Source organism: Lepisma saccharinum, chromosome 1 (genome assembly GCF_977018435.1).
Source record: "Lepisma saccharinum chromosome 1, izLepSacc3.1, whole genome shotgun sequence".
NCBI classification, from domain to species: domain Eukaryota; kingdom Metazoa; phylum Arthropoda; class Insecta; order Zygentoma; family Lepismatidae; genus Lepisma; species Lepisma saccharinum.
Window position 1 is genome coordinate 31,255,104 of NC_139229.1, and position 22,022 is coordinate 31,277,125.

Genomic DNA, 22,022 nt, shown 5'->3' on the forward strand with positions numbered 1-22,022 from the left:
CTACAGGTTAGTGTATTATATTTATGCCTTGGAAAATTCAAACTCTTGTGTAAGCCAGTTGCAGTTGGGCCTGAATTTTTCTCTAGGTTGTTCTGAAAATGTATATATTTAATTGTTTTCTTTTCGTGATGATCATCTCTTGCGTTTTTCAATGTAATAAATTTATTTTCACACATTAACACTTTTCTGAGAATTGGTATTTACATTTCGTTCACGTCTGATTTTTCTCCAATGGCGTTTTTCTTTTTCCGCGTCTGGTAACTTAGTGTTTCTTAGAAGCAGCTGCATGCAGCTAATTTGTTCTAATTACTGCAAGTGCTCCGACTATCATTAGGAAAGCTGCAAGGAAGTAGCAAAGAGCGAAACTTTCCCTATGACGTCACTTCCAAGGACAGTCCATTGCTTGCCTTTACCATCTAAGTAATTGAACATGAAGCTGTATACCATCCTCATTCATTCCTCTGTATTGTTGTAGAGCAGTAAGTTCTTTCTCATTTACTTAGGAACCCACTTTATGTTTTTGGAAATTCCTAAGTAAATCCCAGTGAAGTTGCGTGTACTTACTGAGAATTTTCATCAAGGGTAGTGTTACCCAAAATTACTGATAATATTCATCAGAGGCAGGGATACTGGAAATTTCTGCTAATATTCATCAGGAACAAGGTTTATCACAATTACTGTGAATCTTCATCAGGGGCAAAGTTACCTGATTTTTTTTAGTATCGTCATCGGGAAAGGGTTGCTATAGAAAATACTGGGAATTTTCATGTGGAGTAGAGTTAGCAGATCATTATAGGCAAATGTAGATCACATTTGCAAAATATAGGACATTAAGTCATAATGTAGGACACAACCATTTGTAATGAATAGACTAATAGCCAGTACAGGTGCAAAGCCACAGGCTGGTCAAAGGTAGGCGGGCTGTATCCAAACCTAAAAAAGGCTTAGCCCACCCTTCTCCTAACCTGGAGACACACGGAACCTAAGATATGTCGATTGACACAAAATGCCGACTGCCATAAGACAATGAAATGCATAAACTGCTAATGCTGAACTTTTGGTGGATCATAATACAGAAAGAAATGCATCAAAGGGCATTTTTACGAACTGTTGTTCCGTGTGATGATGAGCTAACAATGCACCAGTTGAGAACGAAATTTATAATAATGAAAGTGAAATTACATCTGTGGAGTTTTATTTGAGATTACCTATATCGTGAAGTTGAATATGTTGCAGGAGATGACATTCGCGTGTGTTCACTGAGAAGATTGAAGAATCAAATTATACGGAGCGTTAATTTATGTAAGCTTCAGGTTTAAGAGGAAGGGACGTTTTCCAGTTACGGACATGTCGCCCAGCACTAAGTAAATAGTTTTTCATTGGCCGCGCCTAACGTTAATTAAAACGATAAATTTGCTTATTAGTTACGGATATTGCTTTCTTGCGCTTATGGCTTGTAATTCTATGGTTCGGAGGTCTTGATGAATGGTCTTGTCATTAAGCAGGGAAAGGAAGGGGGGAGGGGATAGAGGACAGAAGTTGCAGGACTTTCATTGCGAGAGACTGGCCAGCGTTTGATCTTTGCCTTTCCCTGCAAGCAAAGTTCAAGCCCTGTTCCGCGGGCTGGAGGTAAATATATAGAAGTTGTGAGGATGAGGATTCCCATTTACATGTACGCAGCGAGAGGGAGAAAGATGGAAAGACGGAGCCTGGGAATAGAAATGCAGAAGACTGTATGTTGGTGGATGATGGCAAGAAGAATACAGTTCAACCGAGAAGGAAGTCTAAATGCTGAAGAAAATACAGAGCGAAGGGAAAGGAAGAATGAAAGGTGAAATGATCACGAAGCGAAGGGAATGGAAGGATGAAAGCTGAAGTAAACAGAGAGCGAAGAAAATAGATGGTTGAAATAAACAGAGAGCAAAGGAAATGAATGAATGAAAGCAGAAATGAATATACTGATCGAAGGAAATGGACGGATGAAAGGTGAAATGAATACAGAGTGAAGAAAGTGAAAGGATTAAAGTTGAAATGAATACAGAGCGAAGGAAAATGGAAGAATGAAAGTTGTGAGAAATACAGGTCAAGGGATTGGAAAGTATAAGTACAGGAAGAAATATACATTTATAGGTGTACAAATGTTGAATTTTTCTACTTATTTTGACATTATACAGAGTTTGGAACAACCAGAAAAAATATATTTTTTAATAAACGACAAACAAACAATTGTTTACAACAACAATTACATAAATATATTATTTGAATAATCGTGCACATTTGTTTAGAGCTGAGAATAATTTGGTCGAGATTACCAAATTTAGTAACTGCTACCAAATTTGTGTTTAAAAAAAAATAGTTACCATGTTTTCTTAGTTCGAATAAATTATTTTTTTCCGTGTAACCTTGCGTAGAGCAGCTGAATTATACATTTTTTGTGGTTTAATAAGAAATGAGTTAAGCATTGAATTGTGCCGTCATATCTATATTTTTACACCACTCCTTCTTTTTATTAATCCTATTAATGTTATGAAATAATACTACTAATTATTATTATATGGGATGCCTTTGGTTAACGTACGATGCCATTCCCCTAAATATACAGGGTGAGTCACTTAAAATTACTACCGAAAATATTTCGTGAACAACAATAAATATTGAAAAACTGCATTCGCAGATATATAGGTATGGGAGAGGCTCATGAAATTAGTGGACACAATACGTTCAACTACATAAGGAAGTACGATTTTCAACACAAACTTAGTGTTTTTTTAATGGGAACCCCATTTTATTTTCAGCTCATTTGAAAGTACGAAAAAATCATAAGGAAGGGCCTTTGTTCCATTGTAATACGTCAAGTAGTTCTCTACTAATTGTAACCTGAAGTTGACCCTTGAAACAAATATTCTCACAAGTTGATTCGTATGTCGTAACATACCAAGACCATCTTGAGGTTCAGGCCACAGCGCTCAGTGAAGACGTCATCATCTGGAGGCGATCGTCTTAACGGTGTAAACTCCTTGTCGTAATTTTACCGTAGAGAATTAAGGTATATTTATTTCTTTTATGAAGTTAAATTTTGACATTTACCCTCCAGACGAATATAGTTAGAAGAAAAAGTATAATATTGAATATTTACACAAAAAATTTCATTCAGGAAGTCACTATGGCCACCACAAAAAGTTCTACTATAGCACAAAGAAAGAGTTGAAAACCGTTAAAAACTTCCTGGCGGAAAAATTTAAACATTGTATATCTTTGAAAAATATTATCGGGAATATTTGTCAGCTACAGTAAAAAATCGTAACTTCTTTTGTATGAACTTTTGTACGTAAAATCAATTGATTAAATAAAAAAAAAACATGTTAGGTTGATCGTAAACTTTCCAAGTTACCTAATCAATTAAATTGTCTTTAACTTTACCTAAAATTAATCAACCAGATAATGCAGATATTTTGCGTAGCTATACAATCTCAATACAAAAACTTAATTTCTATAACCTTTCAGCAAAAGCGAAAGAAATTGGTACAAGGGCAATGTTATATTTCTGTAAATAAAGACTAAACCTAAATCATTTGTCACATTGTAATCTCGATCCCATTGACTTTATTGAACGAAAGATAATAAACAAATTAAATCTTTTCATTGTCGATAGTAAGATCTGTGGCAATAACTTATGAGTTTCAACATTTTCATTGAAAAAAAAGAGCAGATTAATATTTCGATCTTAGCGTTCACTTGGGAAATAAATATTTGGAATATTTCCTTACACTGTTAATAAAATCGTGAAGAATGTTAATAAATTATGAAACAAAAGACATTATCACTGATTTAATAATGAAAGTTACGAACATTGAAGCTTCACAAAGACAAAAAATAAAAAGCAGTTCATATGAAACAGTTTCATAAACTTTAATACATTTGTAGTTCACATTAACATAGCTAGGTAACAAAATGCATTCTGTGTGAAAACATTTGTATTTGAAACATAAGTAATATATTCCTGGATAGTTTTACACGGGAATATTTTATCGAAGTTCTTGTTACACATCACACCTTTGTACAGGTATCCAAAAAAGTTCATGCCGTATATTGCAGTGAGAAATAAAGACTGTAATTTCTGGCAAATGTGTTTTATTCAGCAAAATAAGCTCCTTCAGCTTCAATTACATGTTCCCAACGAGATACAAGCTTATAAATCCCGCGTTTGTAAACGTTCTGGTCCCTAGAAGCAAAAAATTGTCCTATGACCTGCGTGACATCATCTCGGTTTCGGAACTGTTGCTCACGCAAATGGTTATCGATGGCCAAAAACAAGTGAAAGTCGGATGGGGCAATGTCCTGGGAGTAAGGAGGATGAGGTAAAATTTCCCAACCAAGTGTGTTGATTACCCCCTTGGTGGCTTTCGCCGCGTGAGGTCTAGCGTTGTCTTGAAGAAGGATCACTCCTTTCCTGTTGACTAGTGCTGGCAGCTTCGGACGCAGTGCAGCTGCAACCCATTGCAACTGGGACGAGTACACCTCGGATGTGATGATTTTGCCATGCTCTAGCAATTCAAAGTGCACAACACCAGTGCTGGTCCACTAAACACAGAGCAGAACCTTCTGTTGATGAATGTTTTCTTTGGGGTCCAATGCAACAGAACCAGGGGACGACCAATAATGTTTTCTTTTGCGGTTACTGTATAACACCCATTTCTCATCACATGTCAATATCTGGTCCAGGAATGGGGCTTTCTTGTGGCGTGACAGCAATGATGCGCAAATGGTGAGCCGCTGGCGTTTGTTTTCCTCGGACAAAACGTGAGGAACCCACTTACTGAGCTTCCAAGTCTTCCCGATGTTGTGCAGATGCAATCGAATGGTTTCCTCCGACACTCCAAACCCTTGTGCAAGTTCTTTGCACGTTTGCTGTGGATCGCGCTCGATGGTCTCCTTCAGCAGGGCTTCGTCGATAGTGGCGGGGCGTCCAGCTCGAGGCTTGTCCTGGAGGCTCTCATCGCCCGATGCAAAGCGACTGAACCACTTTCGCGCTGTGCGCTCACTCACTGATGCCTCTCCGAACGCGGAGCATATCTTTCGAGCAGCGGCTGCAGCATTGCTGCCAAATTTGAACTCATACAGTATACACGGCCGTAAAACGTCCTTTGACACTGTTCTTGTTCCCTTCAGGATTAGTTCCTACAGACCTGCTGTCTATGCGACCGACACGCCTCCCAACTCTGCACTGACTGACGGTTACCGGGAATGTAAATTTTTGACGTCATCCAGACAGGGTTGCCGACATATGCCGTTTGACTTTCACTTTTCGTTCCAGCGGCACGAACTTTTTTGGATACCTGGTATTTAAATGCACAACATATCTTCCATTAGCCTCCGATTAGCATAAAGAAGAACAAAGCGGGATAAGATAAGAATGTAAATGTACACATGTATCAATTTTGCCACGTTGTATAGCTTTCTTTCATTAAGTATATTTTCAAACTGAAAATTTGTGTAAATAATATGAACATTTTATCGAATGCTTGCATAAAATGTGCAGTAACAAACTGCTTTAGCCTAGTAGACACGAACGTAATATTTTAAACGTTGACTAAATCTTGAAACAAATTAATTTGCGATCATAAGCAATGATCTCAACGTTAACCAATGTTTGTAATTCAGGATAAATTATTTGATATTTCTAAAAAAAAAATGTTGACAAGAGATAAAACATGATCACATTTAAGAGTAGGCATATTAGATGCCTATTCCGGACACATGAAATGTTTACATCATGAACTATTGCTCTCATTTATTTATGAGTATAAAACCTTTGTTACTTAACTTGTATCTTCTCGTAGGAACCAAATCACATGGAATTGCCCTAAACATTTATCATTTTCAGCAACATTTTGAAGAAATATGAACGTTACTCTTACCTTTTTCATCATAATTGCCTCTGCAATTGAGCACACAGCACTTATACACCATACCTCTTGTAGATTTAAACATATTTATACGTCATGTAAACTCGATTACAGTTCTTAAATTTGCATTACACTAAAAAGGTCCAACATTGATTCCGAAGAAGCAATCAAACATGGCGGCTATTTCGCCTCCAGTTGATGACGCTTAGTCACGTGCCCGGAGTAAGCCATGAGGCTTTCAGATAGAGAAGGTAATGAACATACTCGTACATACCCCCTTTTGACGCCATTCGTGTATCGTAACAAACATGTTACTCTTCTGCATACTATACGTTGTGCTTAGGAAGGTTGTTACGTTCCAACAACTGCGGGTTACAATAAAAGTATAAATTTTAACATTCCGCCATGAGTTACATACATAAATGTTAGTACATTAACATCTTTCTAATTTTTAATTGGCGTTCATTCATTTACGTTATAATTTTTATTACATTGGAACAATCAACTCTTCTCGTTTGGTCATGACAAATCTTTAAGTTTTCAACTTTTAAGCTTTGCAGCTTATACATTTTTTCCTTCAAATTGATTGATCAAATTTATCAAATAAAGTAAGGGCGTAACAAAGTGCACTAATTAACAATACGTTTATGATAGTGTACGTACGTCAGAACTGTTGGTGGGAAAATAGTATTTTCAGACTCTGCAAAGCCCAGGATGATACTTATCTATGGTGAGTGTAGGAAAAATGCAGCACATACGTGCAGGCTGTATGAGAACTACTTGACGTATTTCATTGTAACAAACGCCATTCTTAATGATTTTTTCCGTACTTTCAAATGGGCTGAAAATAAAATGGGGGTTTCTATAAAGAAAACTAAGTTTGTGTTGAAAATCGTACTTCCTTGCGTAGTTGAACGTATTGTGTCCACTAATATCATGAGCTCCTCTCATACCTAGGAAAGCAGTTTTTCAATATTTATTGTTGTTCACGAAATATTTCCGGTGGTAATTTTAGGTGACTCACCCGGTATTTCTATAGATACGCGTCTGGTTTTTTGATCAACGTTCCATGCTAAGGAGATCTTTTGTACCAAAGGGATCAGGACCTCATCCCTCGTGACCGAAGATGGACTCTTCCCGGGCATCCAGGGAAGACGAGAGAGCAGCACTTCTGGTACTCCGGTTTGGTCAGTCAGTCGATCTGATCAAGGCATGCACGACGGGGGGTGGGAGGAGGGGTGGGTGGGTGGGGATAATTGCAGGCTGGGCCCCGCTGATTACAGACCTCGACCAGAAGATGGTGCTAGAGTCGACGATGTTTACACTGGTGCTCCACGCTACATCTCCGGAAAATGCCCCGCTCGGAATCTGGTAATTCAAGAACGGATTTATATATGTATATAGACTGCGGTGTAATCATCACTTTGGGCTAGGAGGGGGGGGGAGGGATTCAATGATGCCATAAACTACGGAGAGGAATTGCCAAAAAAAAAGAAGAAGAAAGGAACGGTGATGAGCCGGTTGCCATGGTTACGGCTGATTAAGTCGAGGTCAAATTCTCCAGAGCGTGCTTGGGGAGGGGAGTTGCCGTGCACTAATGCAATAATTCCTGCTCCAGCCTTCCTCTAGGTCAGGAATTTGGACAGCGATCGTACTTTGTTAATGTAAGCGACCAATCCCAGTTATTCATTTTTTTGGTAATAATTCCCCGCCATGTAATTTTTAAGAAAACACCTGAGTAGGCTTGATATTAGTTTATGGAGGCTTAATTATGTGTTCACAAAATGTTACCAAACTAACTGAAATCGTACCTCCTATTCTTCATCCACTGGAAGAACGGAGTTAATGTAAACAAAACCACGTGACTTCTGAGAAATAGTTCCTGTCCCTATGTGTTAGTTGTGGTGCTTTTTTGCTCATGAATATATTGGTCATAGCTTTACAGCTCGTAATATAAGGTCCCATTGCTTCAATATAACAGCTACGCTGATTGGTGTGGTTTTTATCACATGCACAATATTCCATTGGAACAACCGATATAATTTCTCGCTAGTAACGTGTTCATTTGTTTACAGTAACTTTTTTCTAACGGCGGACAGAGAATAAAGTCTTCATGCCTGTCCCAACAAGTGCTATGTCAACATGTACAATATAATAACAATTTATGGCCAATGTAGTGCATCCTTGATCTTTACTACTGTATAACAATAACACTCCCCCCTTAGTTTGCAAAAGAGCAATTATGTCCCGGGGCATATCTGTCAGTTAGTTGGTTTTTGGAATCTTATAGACCTTCTGGGAAATCCTGTCTCCGTGCTGCTCTGTTTCTTTAAACCTTCTGGTTTCTATTCGAGTTGCACATTTATATTTCTTCTTCCCGTTACTTTTCCTCATCGCCAGTGATCCAAGTGGAAGGGGATGAAGGGTGATAGTAACTCACCCCCGCCGGCATTAGGCGATACAGGACAGTGTTTCTCAACCGCCGGGTCATGGCATCCATTATACTGGGGTGCGAGATGCTTTCCTGAAATTTGTCATTTTAGTTATGATTGTCATTTTCATTATCAATATTTATGAGCGTCAGTAAATCTAACTTTCACTCTTTATTATTTACTAATATTTAATTATAATATAAATTTATTTATAAAGTTTGAAATAAATAGAAGGAATTTACTAGTAAAATTGTTCGGATATGCGCATCGACTTTTTTTTAAAGAGGAATTTATCGGACCAGTTTCAGAATCACTGCTCTATTGGTTGTTGTCGATTTGCTTTATTTTACTTGGCTTTCCTACCACTTTCAACTAATCGCGAAGATGATTGATGATATGATGCAATTGATGAAGGGACACATCCATACCCAGACCGGGATTTGAACCCGGGACCCCTGGCGTCGTAGCGCTCTGTGTAAACCACTGCTCTAAGGCATCTGCTCGTCTACAATACATTATTTGTTAGATCAACTTGGTGTTCTTTCATTTAGAGCAATAATAATAATAAACTAACTAACTAACTCCCTAGCCTTCTTAAACCCGAAGGTTCATGGCTGCAGCAACACAGGCCTTCCATCTTTCCCTATCTTGAGCAAGTCCTATATACTCTTTTCCATCCCTACCGATTTCCCTTAGGTCCATCTCAACGTTGTCCCTCCATCTTCGTCTTGGCCTTCCTACAGGTCTCTTACCATCAGGTTTCCCAACAAGAATCCTGTAAACTCCTCTTTCCTCTCCCATTCGTGCCACATGGCCTGCCCACCTAAGTCTTCTTGATTTAATTATTCTAATAATATCTGGACATGAATACAAATTATGTAGTTCTAAATTATGTAACCTTCTCCACTCACCAGTCTCCTCATCCCTTTTAGGTCCAAAGATTTTCCTAAGGATCTTATTTTCAAATACTCTCAATTTATGTTCCTCTTTCAATGTAAGGGACCAAGTTTCACATCCATATAATACTACAGGCAAAATTACTGTTTTGTATATTTTAACTTTTAGTTTCTTAGATATTAAACGAGAAGACAAAAGTTTATGAAGAGAGAAGTAACATGCATTTCCTGAATTAAGCCTACTTTTTATTTCCTCTTTAATATAATTTTCATTTGTTAATATTACTCCTAAGTATTTGAATTTGGAAACTGGTTCAAACGAGTTGTTATCAATAATTAGATTTTGATTAGCAATAATAATAATAATAATAATAATAATAATAATAATAATAATAATAAAATAATTATTATTCCAGGAAAACATCTTGTTGAGATAGGTATGTGAAACTTATTTCTGCACAGCGAGTGCTTTCTCCGCGACACTTTTTTCTCCGTTTTTATCCTTGTGGAAAAATGGTGCATTTTGTGGTCGATGGCTGGGTCTTAAAAGACGTGACAGCGAAACCAGAGAACTACGAAAAAAACGGGGGAAAATTGTGACATTATGCGGTGACAAAAATTTGCTCAAAGGCCCATTATCCACATCTCTTGCCTTCCTCTCTCCCTTGTTTTTACCAGCTTATTTTTTTACTTTTTTGCGTATGGAGGAAATATTTCGCAAGACGCAGGCGTAGGTGTTGGGAAATTATTTGCATCTAGGTCACATGAGATTTTCTTTATCCTTTTTGCCCTTTTATTTTACTATTTTACAAATTCTTGCTGTTTTGTTCCACACTTTTCAGCTGCCTTGGTAAAACATCTATGAACAGAAGTCTCCGTCAGGTTTAGACTTCCAAATCTCGTATTGTCTGCATCGTCCACAATTGTTTCGTTTTCGGCCAGTCTACAATCGGAATATTCGTTAAGAATTTTCATATGTTACTATCGTTTATTTTTGTACCGTTAGGCTGACCGGCGGGGAAGAACCGGGATTTTTTTCCACCTGTTCAAGCGGCTCCGGCGCCCACCCAGCTTCGTATAAAGTGGGTACCTGGAGGAAACTCTGGGGAGTAAAGGCGGCCAGGGGCGTGGTGCTGATCACATCACCCCCACCTTCGGCCGTGATCAAGAAAGTGTGAGGACCTAACTCCACACCCCCTATACGCCTTCATGGCGTGGTGAAAAGCACAGGGGAGCACTTTACCTTCCTTTTTTTTTAGGCTGACCGCAAGGAGAAAGACGATGGAAAGAATTGAACATGGAAGTTGAAGGATCTGTGAGGTTTTAGGTTGTAAAGGCTGAGGAAAACCACGGAAAAACTTATAGGGCAAGATAAACGGCTGTTGGGATTTCAACCATAGGTCTTTTCTACTGTTACGGCGGCCGATCCTCGTTCTGGTAAGGGAAGGGAGTGGGTAGCGGAGAAGTGACCAATAAGAAACGCAGCAGCCAGAGTTCTTCCTACCGCCGCGTCGTAACTCTCGGCGCCACCGCTGTTGTCTGGTTGGTCTGCGGCGTAATCCCCGCTCCCCACTTTCCTTGCCAGAACAAGGACCGGCCGCCGTAAGAGTGGAAAAGACCTATAGGAATGAATGGTCGAATCCAGATGATGCTAATACTTGAGTCGAAGCTCTAATCACGAATTGCAATCGAATCTTAGTTTGGACTCTAGAATCACGGATCATGGATGGCTTGGAAAATCGAGTCACTAATCATGCATTGGAATCACGAATCACGAACCTTGAAAATAAGAAACACGGATCCTAGAGTGGAATTTAGAACCATGGCCCGTGGATTGGAATTTAGAATCAGAAATTTTGGATTGGAATCTAAAATCACGGCTGTGCATTGGGATCTCGAATCACTAACCTTGGATTGAAATGTAGAATTTACGGCTCCCTGATTGAAATCTCGAATCATGGCTTCTGAATTAGGATCTAAAATCATGACTCATAGTTTAGGACCTAGAACACAAATCTTGGATTGGAATCTAGAATTACGAGTCCTGGATTGGAATCTAGAATCATGACTCATGGATTGGGAACTATAGTGGAACCACAAGCAAAAAAAGCCTGGGCAGACCCGCGACTCCTGTGCACCGTACTCCCGCGGGGAGGGGAGGGGCGGAGTGCATCATGCTTCCTTATGGCCAGAGTTGAACGGAAGAAGGGGAGGTGCAAAATTTCGTCGAAGGTTCTTTTGTTTGAGGTCACTCTATTTAACATGAATCTTGAATTGGAATCTAGAATCACGGCTCCTGGATTGGAATTCAGAATCATCACGATTCTTGGATTCGAATCACGCAGGACTAATTCTACACACACATAAATAGGATTGCGAATTATGTAATGTGTCCCGATTTACGAATCATTATCCGAATTTTTATTTCCCGATTCCTCAATGCTTTTTATCCACACATCCCGCAACCTCCCGAACACGAATCCGTCACTTTGAGTACTCACCTAAGTTTCTAACAAAACTGAAATGCGAAAAGAGGTTCTACAAAAACGTTTCTAAAGTTCCACATGGACTACATTATCAGTCCAAACAGGCCCCATTGCCTGCGCTTACATCATATTCCCAGAGTGCAGAAACTGTTCCTCGGACGATCCAATAACACACATTGGCAGCTCTTGATTGAGGCCGTGATGAATGCCTCCTCCTCTTCCCTCCCAACAACCTGTGCAGGTTCTGTTCTTCCAGAGACAAGTACGTGGCATCCGTAGTTTACGACGTAATCGGTTGCGGAGTGCAGTTTATATCGCAAAGCAGTGTGTCAGACATCTTTATCGCCGGTTGTAATTATACTCCAATTCCAGGCACAAACGCTGCCCGCTCGTCTTTTGTCGTCCAGCTCCACAACCGATGAATGCTAATTGCTCCCTGTCAAACGTAGAGGTGGCTACAATCGGAAGGCCCACAACAAATATCGATCATTAATCTATCGATCAAAAGACCTTTGGAAACTGTTATAAATTCTATGGCCATCGTGTAATTCCGCGTCGGGAACAAGGAGGAGAAAAAAAAAAAGATGATTGAAAATAAAAGTGCTGTTGGGAAACGCTCTAGCAGTGTTGTGCTAAACAAACGACTGCTGTGTAAATTATTGCTCTTGTCAAAACCAGTTTTCTTCGTTCGTTTCCTAAGCTCTTTGTTGTGACGCATCTGAATCTAGATGCATGGTGGGAATGTTACATGTAGAAATTATAGTGCTGAGTGAGTACACTCACAACCCAAAACCTAAGCAAGTGTTTGTATGTACACCCAACGGCAAAAGAAATGGTCCGTCACCATTTTCATTCAGTGTTCTTTCCACAACGCGAACATGACCACAGACGGAAGATTTTTGCAAGATATCTTAGTTGATTAGATTAATTTTAGTATGAAATTCTTGTAAAATTAACAATTTTTCGTAGATAGTATACCCGTACTATCCCATATCATTTGTGACTTGTGTTTGTAGATGTATTTCGAGTCTGAATATGCGAAATTGCAAATACAAACTCCCCACTTTAAATCAAATAATTTGAATTGAATTAGAATATTTTGGATAGATTGGAATCACATAGACCCTTTATATTGTTAATATAATTGTTTTGGGTGGTGAGAGTCGGTAAGGTTCAAATAGAGAAAACCTCTTCTTGCATGCTTGAATTTTTGGAAAGTTTGCTTTGGAAACCGGGAATTAGACTTGAATTTTATCATGGTCCTAGAGTGGCCACCCTGAATACGTCATCCAATGAAAAGCCACTTGTCACGCTCTGACGCTGAGAATTTACACAGAAAAACTGATTTAATTAATTTAACAAGACACGTTTGGTTAAGCTTTTAGGTAACTATAAACAAAACAAAAATAGTCGCGTATATTAAAATTAGTAATTTTGACCAAAATTTTTGGTACCTCTAAACAAATGTGCATGATAACTAAAAATAATTTGGTTCTGATGGAAAATCAATTGTTTGTCGCCTATTTAAACAAATGTCGGGTTGCCGAAAACTATTGTTTTTGTTATTCCAAATAAACTTTTTTCTCTATTAAGTCTCGGTGTAGTTTCAATTTTGCAGAGGTCTGTCTGGTTCACCTCATGGGCGTAACTTGGGACTTAACTTTGGGGGAGGGCAGAGTCGATAAGTTTTTCATTCCATAAATATAGTATCCAGGATTATTTGCTAAATAACTATTACATTTGTGAAATTATAAATGTTATTATTTATTACTTAGATCCTCAGGTCTTAGGATGTTAACAATAGTATCCTTAACTTGTAAATTTTAACAAACCTGAATATTTGGGGGTAGTGCACCCCCCCCCCCCACCCTTGCCTCTCCTAACTTACGCCTATGGCTCACCTATTCGGTACCATTCCCGAGCCGTGCCGCTTGGGATATTTCCATGGGGCTACTTACGAACAGCCACGTTCATACCCGTTCAGTGGAGAAACCCAAATGGAAATATTTGATGCAGGTCAATGGGAACAACGAAATGGATGGGGGAGGGGAATGATTGTGTCTGTACGTGTGAAGGATATGAGTCTCAAGGCAATCGAACAAAGGGCGGTACATGTGTGGAAGGATCTGTGGGAATTCCCCCGAGAGCGAAGAAAGGCACCCTACGAAAAGGGAACACTTGGACGATGCTCCCTTGTTTCCAGCAACCTAGGAAGATCCTTCCGCAACGTCTTACAACAGTCCTTTCCTCGCCAGCCAGCGTCTCCAAGGACTGTCCCATTCATCGTCGCCCACCTGGGAGGACCCTTTGCACCATGTATCGGATTTCCATCACCCAGGCAACGAAGCCGTGTCCCCTTTCCACCTGAGCACCAAAGGCTCTGCTTTCAATCGGGTAACCCATACCGTTCCGTCTTCCGGTTTGTCTTCAAGACACTCGCAAGGAGTTCAGAGGGAATCGAAAGCCATTGAAGGTTTCTTTGTGTGTGTGTCTCCCCGGCAAGAGGAACGAAGTGGAGGGGGTCCTCAGGTGCCCCCAGTTCCCAAATTTCCGGCACTGCCCTAGAGGCCACACATAGTGGAAACTTGTTGCAAGTAATCGAACTTTTCAAGTGTATTTTCCAAAGGTCATCAAGAGCACACGCTTCTTCGAGGTTTGGCAAGATATGCTACTGTCCCGCATCATGGCCGTGCGGTCTAAAGCGTCAGCCTTTGGGCTCGGGCTAAGGGAGTTACGCTGGTTCGAGTCTCCTTGGGGGAAGCGTAATAACTTTTCTCCCTGTGTATGGGACCGGTGACCACACATCATCGTTAGCTACGAATGAGTAGGGTAACGCGGTCATGAAAACCTACAACAATGACTGGGGTTTTGTCGTGCTGACCACACGTCACCTCGTAACTTGTTGGATGATCGCCCACCTCTGCTGAGGCATGTGGGAGAAAGGCCGGCAGTGGGTATGTAGGCCCTGGCCCTGAAGAGCTGTTGCGCCACAGGTGTTAAAATATATGGTACTATTTCATCAGACTATAAAGGAGTGTAGAGCATTGGAAATGATTTGGGAAACGTGCATACAGATGGTACCGAGACATCCTGTTAAAAACCGAGACTAAAATGATGCCAAACCCTTTGAGACTTTTCTAGTCTTTACTGTATTTGGTAATTTTGACCAAACTATTTGGTAACTCTAAACAAATGTGCACGACTTCCAAAAGAATTTGGCTCAGGTGAACAATAATTTGATAAAGAGATTCTCTCTAGCTATTGACCAGTTAAGTTCTGAAAAAGTTTCCAAGGTTTGGAGAGCTAATGTCACTGCATCGAACTGCTTTTTATGTCAGAATTATTATTTCTAAGGGTGTGACAATTGTAATTTTACAGTTTGATGGACACTCACAATGAACACATCTATTGACCGGGAGTCTAATCCGGGACCTCTATCGTCGTTGTGTTTGATATTTGGTATTGAACGTACGGATACGGACACTTCAGGGTTGTAACAATCTCATAGGAACTTAAAAGGATCATTACAATCTACAATTGTCCGTGACTGTACCTGATTAATCTCAAAAAGGTGATTTCAGAAGAGAGGTCCAGAAATAGATTGGAAACTTCGTGATAATCTGAACGGTCCATTACGATCCCATTAAATTTTGGCAACCAACAAAGTTGCGTCTTACGCTTTATGGCTTGGGTGATTTGTGTCTTTAGCAGAACCAATTGCCGGTTGGCTATATATAGAAAGAGAAACTCGTGCCTGCAATCTGCGTTGTCCAACTTCAGTTACATCACACACTGAGCAGTGCTGAAGCTGGCGATTCTGGGTTTGAATTTAAGTAACCTCAATTGACCTTCCATCCTCAGCAATGCTCTTCTTTTGTAACTGAATAAATGCTCTGTGTTTCTTGTATATTTTAAGGGAAAACTACAAGAACCTTGGATATTCGTATGTGGAAGTAATGTGAAATATAATGAGCGGTGAACGCTCGTACGTGCGGTGGACCTTTATACATATATGGAAATAAGGCGGTTCGAGCGTGGTAATGATCACATCTCTACCATGGTTGAGCAGAGGCGCAACCACGATTTTTTGTCTGGGAGGGGGCAAACACCAGGAAAAACGTGCCAATAATAATAACACTATTATTATTATTATTAGTAGTAGTAGTAGTAGTAGCAACGGTGGTGGTAGTAGTAACAATAATAATAATAGTAGTAGTAGTGTCAAAGACGTTATTATTCTCGTAAATCACGCAAAAGGGGTTACAATTCGGTGCTAAAGCAATAGTGTTGGAACAAACTATTTGAAATATTTTTTCAACACATTCAATTTCACATTAGCTAATAATGGAAAACAAGCACACAAACTATATGTTTGAAAGACAGAAAATGCATGAAGAACATAGCTACACATTGCGAGCGAAGCGAGCAAGAAAATTTTTAGATCCAAATTTATGAAAAGAGAAAACAATATTGATTTAATAAGGCGCCGTGGCATTCTCATTTACATTTTTTTCTTTCATTTAGATCGTTCGGCTTCCAGGACCAACTCCCGCCGCCCCTACATAGCTACGGCTCTGAACTTTATAAATGAGACTTGGAGAAAAACACAAATTGTGTGCGAAACGAGCAAAAGAAAATTTTACGAAACGTATTTTTATCTGTGTAAAATTTCAAATCGAAGGGGCAATTTCCCCAATCTGTGCCCTACCCTGCAGGTGCCTTTGGCTGTCTGGAAGAAAAAAATGCAAAAAATACGTGAAAACTAATTCCATCTTGACAACGTGGCTGACATAGAGCATTTGTGGCCTTCTCCTCTGCTGTATGTAGCCTTAGGGCACACGGAAATGGGTTACCTTTTGATGTAGGACGTTTACATATTTGGAACAAAATCTAAAGGCAGTTCATACATTTCACTTAATAATGAATTGAAAATACAACAAACGATGATGAATGTTGGTGCATTTTAGCCTTCATTTTGAGCTAATTTTTAAAAGAGTGTCAATACAATTGCAAGTATTTAAAATTAAGCTGAAAACTGGGAACCAACCGCTTCCTATGGCGCCGATAATTGTCGTCGCTCCCGCCCCCCTTTCTGCTTCCCCAGCCACTTTCTTAGAGCGCTCTGGCTGATGTGAAGATGACATAATAAGGGTGTTTCATAAAGGATTTTACAACTTTGTAATGATATATAAATTTATTCACACAACTTACAGAGCTGGTTTTGGTGTCATTTTGTAGCAAAATACATCACGTTTTTACCCTATAAGTCAGTAAGGTTCAAATCTGACTTCCATTGCTAATTTGGCAGACATCCCATCTGAAGTCGATTTCTTGCCAAACCCGCTGCAGCATGTCAGGCGTACCTTCCTCAACTGCAGCGTAGATTCTTGCTTTGAGATCAGCGAGTGTAGCAGGTAGGGGTGATCTGAAAACTTTATCCTTGATAAATCCCCGGAAGTTAGAATCAAGAGGTGTCAGGTCTGGTGAACGAGGTGGCCGTGCAATCGGCCCACCTCGACCTATCTACTGATTTGGAAAGCGGTTACTGAGGAAATCCCGGACGTCGTTGAGGTAGTGCGATGGTGTGTCATCTTGCTAGAAGTGAATTTGCAAACTCTGCAATCACTCACTGGAAACCAGTGAAGGCAGCCATTTTGGTACAACTGTCGCTAGCACTAGTGGTGGTGTGATTCGGAACTAAGCTACTACGTGAGTCAAAACTTGGTGTATTTTGCTACAAAATGACACCAAAACCAGATCTGTGAGGCGTGTGAATAATTTTATATACCTATAATTACAAAGTTGTAAAGTCCTTTATGAAACACCCTTATTGATCGCAGGGAATCCTTCATTTTCGATTTCATACGGGGTGTAATGGTCCCGCCCGATCTAGACGTTGCTCACTAAGAATAAGTTGTCATCACTTGAAAGCTAAAAAAAGAACTTCGTTGATGTATGGAAATGTGTGTACAGCCGCAAAGGCTCATACTGAAATAAACCTATATTCTATTCTATTCTAATGGTAACAGCACGCTCGTCTTCCTTGGTCCAGGGTGCGAAATCATTGGAGACTGGTTGGGGGAATGATCTTAATCTACAAATTCACTCCCATACATATTTATAAATTATGCGATATGCATATTTATAATGTTATTAAATGTAAGAATACATTACTAAATAATAAAAAATACCTACAATATTATTATCCTATTATTAAATGCATTTAAATAAATTAATTTGTTACTTTTATACATAGCAGATATTTAAAAAATACCAAAACTAATTCCTTCACTAACTGGTTAAAGATGTCAGTAAATTACGAAATAGTTAAAATGGTTTTATTATAAGCTTTTATTTAGTTTTCGCTTTATGTTAATATGAATCAATTAGATTTCATAGTTATTATTGTTTTGCATTCTTGTTTTACTTTTATTGTGCGTATTGATGTAAATCTGGTAATGATCTCTTGAGGGAGAGGGAGAGAGAGAGTGAGTGAGAGAGCGAGAGAGAGAGAGAAGAGAGAGAGTAAAGTATATTTGAAGTAAAAAGTAATTGCTTATCTTTTGTTTCTTATAACAAAAACTCTCCCTCCGGAAATTTTTTGGTGGGGGGATTGTTGAGGCAAAGATTGTTGATGGGGGAAATCCCCCCTGTAGCCCCACCCAGGATTTCACACCCTGCTTGGTACCTTAGGAGGCAGTTTGTCGCCCCCCTCAGTTTAAAGAAACTGTTAGGCTATATGACCATACGTTTTGGCAACACTGTTCAGGACAAACCCTCTGGCGCAGTGGTTCCCAAAGTGTGCGCCGTTGCTGGCTTACAGGGGCGTCGCGAAATGTTCCAATATTTTCACTGAAATGTTATGATTGTTCCGAATATGTGGAAATTTAATACTTTTTACATAAAAGAAATGTTTCTAAATTTGAAATATGTTTTTATTTTTTTACTTAAGGCGATCTACCGCCCCGGCGAAGGTCTGAGCATTTTCCATGTAAGCTTATGGGGTCTGCTTTAGAAACATAAGTCACCCTCGCAGTAAGTTGGCGCATATTCTCGCACCACATAGCTACCAACTTCATGTTTTCGTGGATTCGGAATACACTTCACTAATTTCATTCCACCATTTCCAGTCCAGTTTAAAAGCTACCCAGTTAGAAGTTCAAAAGACATGTTGCTTTCTGTTCATCTTCTAAACCTGTTGTGTCTGGGGTCGAAACTACCCGCCATGTTCCAACCCTCTTTCTACAAGGTCATTAAGTGACCGCGACCGCGATCACATGCAGTGAGCTCGCCTGCCGGCAGCAGTGTTGCCCTGTCAAGAAAAGTGAAAAAAATGCGAATAAAAATGAATTAAATAATTTTCGGAACGTTGATGCATAAAATGAAAATATTAATCAGTGGTTCTCTAGAAACATCCTTTCTCGGTGTTCAGTTAAAATTTGAAAATTTTCTGTCGACTGATTCTCGAGATAATCGTGACCAAAGTTACGTCCATAAGCTTGCATGGAAAATGCTCCAACTATTCGCCGGAGTAGGACATCGCCTTAAGGCAAGCAACCTTACCTCACCAACTGAGCGTTGCAAATGTTAAATAGGCATACATTCTGACTTGGGCTCCGCGGAAAGATCTTAAAACACCAAGGGCGCCGTGAAATGAAAAAAAGTTTGGAACCCCTGCTCTGGCGTATAAATTCGGATATGAAGCATCGGCACCGGCCTCACAGGGAAACGAAGCCGGGACCCAATAATTACAAAGCGTTCGAGGCTTTCAAAACCAGACAATTCCTAACACCGGATGAGAACAAGACTGTAATTAATTTCGATTCGGTGCCATCATTTGAGCAATGCATAGATCCAATTCATCAGTCACAACTCTCGGTTTGGCGAACCAGTTGAACCGCCGAGCTATCAGAATTCTAGCAGCAATAACAGGTAAAAAAAAGAACCAAAAAAACAACAACAGAATATCAATCCAATGCCTCTCTTTGGTTATTGGGGTCAAAAAAGGAAACGAAGAGGTAAAAAATAACATGAATTTCTGCGCATTCGTTTCCATTTTTTTTTTATCCTTTTCCACCCAGGAGGAAATATCACTGCCGGTTGGGCAAAATTGCCAGTTGCAGTCCCTCTCTTTGGCCTCGCAGGATGTGATTCGAACTCGTACACCGGACCTTCTAATTTTAGGGTCCCTGGTGTGTAATCAACATTTATATGGCACTGTGCAGCAACAAGACCGAGGTATGGAGCATGTTATTAAATGGTGTGCAAGATAATATGCAATCCGCCCAGATAAGAAAACGGTGGTTCTTCGGGAAAAAAATTCAATGGAAGAGTCTTTTGTGGTTGGGGACTTGTTAGGGAATCGCTCTTTCTAAAGAAACTAAACAACAGCGGTGTAAGGGGAACGTCAGTGCACCACCTCTTCAAAACTGAATGTCTATATTGAAAATATAACAAAGGATGATGAACGTTAATGCATTTTAGCCTACACAGAGAAAAACTGATTTATATGATTTTACAAAACATGTTTGGTAACCGTTACTAATTTTGATAATTTTTACAAAGCCGAACTCCGTGGCGATTAGCCAAAAATAGCAGAAGAGCGAAGTAAAATACCCTGAGAGTAAATATCAAGAAGAGCAAAGTAATGGTATTTACACTGTAAAAAAAAATACACTTCTTGTACACTTTTGGTACACTTTCTTGCATATAATATGCACAAGATGTGTACTGAAGGTGTTGCAAAAGTGTACTTAAAGTGTTCTAGATGTGTGCGACCCGAAATGACGAAATTTTGTACACTTGTTGCACACTTTGGGGACACATTCAAAGTTGTGTGCACTTCTTCAACGCTTTCTGTACACTTTTGTTTAAAGTAAGTGTACACTTCTTGTACACTTTTGTAGCACATGATTTCATTTTGTGTTGTTGGTCATATCGATTGTTATTTTATACTTTTTTGACAAATGAATATGTTATGAACATAAATCAATTTCATTATATAAAGCAGTAACAGACTTGAAAGCAAGCAACATTAAACAATAACAAAATATAACTATTTTTTTCCTGGAACACATGGAAATCGCATTGCATCATGAAACTATCAATACTTTTTTGTTTAATGTACCAATTTGATAATTGGATAAATCTCATTAAAATTGAAGAAGGATAAAGTTGAATGTTCCGAGGAAATTAATAGATTTTCTTAAATCGAACTATTCATCTTTAAAGCACACCAAAACAGATCGTTAACTTCGGGGGGCTGGTTGTTCCTACACCGGCCGCTAGATGGTTCTGTCAAAATGTGTACAAGAAACATAAGTTTTTGTACAACAAATAATGATACGTTCGATTGTAATCATAGTGAAAAATTGTGCTTTAACACTCTTCGAAAAATATGTGAACATCTAAGATACAAATTAAAGAAGAAAATGTACTGCAGTGAATAAAAGTGAATCTCCCATGAGCAACCTTTTTGATTCTGGACTATATAAGTAGAAGGTACGTGTGTCGCAGACACCTCAGAGCAATCGTTCCCAAGGTGGATACCTCACGGTGCACAACTAAACCTTGGTCACTCACCGCTCGCGCCTGCGCAGCACGCGCCCGCGATGTCATCGATTGATCGGAACAGCGACAGATCCAGATCGCGGCACTCCAGCCGCGGAAGCACCTCCAGCCAGACGTCAGACGCTGCAAGTACCTCAGGACGGGCCGCTAACAGCTGCCTTTCGAGAACGCATCCACCAGGATTCGTCCGAACTTCAGATTGGGCCGCCATGGTTCCAGATGCACAACACCAAGATCATGACTCGAGATCTGCATACAAGCTCATCATTGATGAACAACCCCAATTATCACACTGCCTGTCTGCTCCTGCACCACAGCAGCAGCGATCAACTGTTCGAACCAAGAACAACCCCACCAAGCGGGACAAGCCACAAGGGACTCCAGTTGCTTCTTCCCTCGAAGGGAAGGACATCATGGAAAATTCATCTCGGCCTAACAAGCGAACCAGACCGGAATACGACGCAGAAGGATACCAGCTCGTGCAGCACAAATCTGCCGGGAAAGAAGATTCAGTCTTACCACCGGCATTCACCGTCCAGACTTCAAACATGTTCGAAGGATTATCCAATTCCACCATCCAAGCACCCGATAAGGACAACCTTCACGATGACAACATGCAGGTCGAACCCGACGACCTGGACCTACCGCCCGCCACCCCAGGGATTCGGGTTCCACCTATCTTCGTCTATAACCAGGCAGAAGCAAATAGATTCGTAGGTGATGCCGTTGCTC

General features: G+C 39.9%; 1 protein-coding gene across 1 annotated transcript; it reads right to left on the minus strand.

Annotated features, from left to right (window-relative positions):
- Positions 1 to 4,131: 4,131 nt before the first annotated feature.
- Positions 4,132 to 21,501, minus strand: LOC146002984 (histone-lysine N-methyltransferase SETMAR-like). Its single transcript, XM_083141158.1, has 3 exons — positions 21,303 to 21,501; positions 4,818 to 5,087; positions 4,132 to 4,544 (listed from the first exon to the last, which is right to left on the minus strand). The coding sequence occupies exons 1-3, from the start codon at positions 21,499 to 21,501 to the stop codon at positions 4,132 to 4,134; spliced, it is 882 nt and encodes a 293-aa protein (XP_082997284.1).
- Between the last annotated feature and the right edge of the window lie 521 nt (positions 21,502 to 22,022).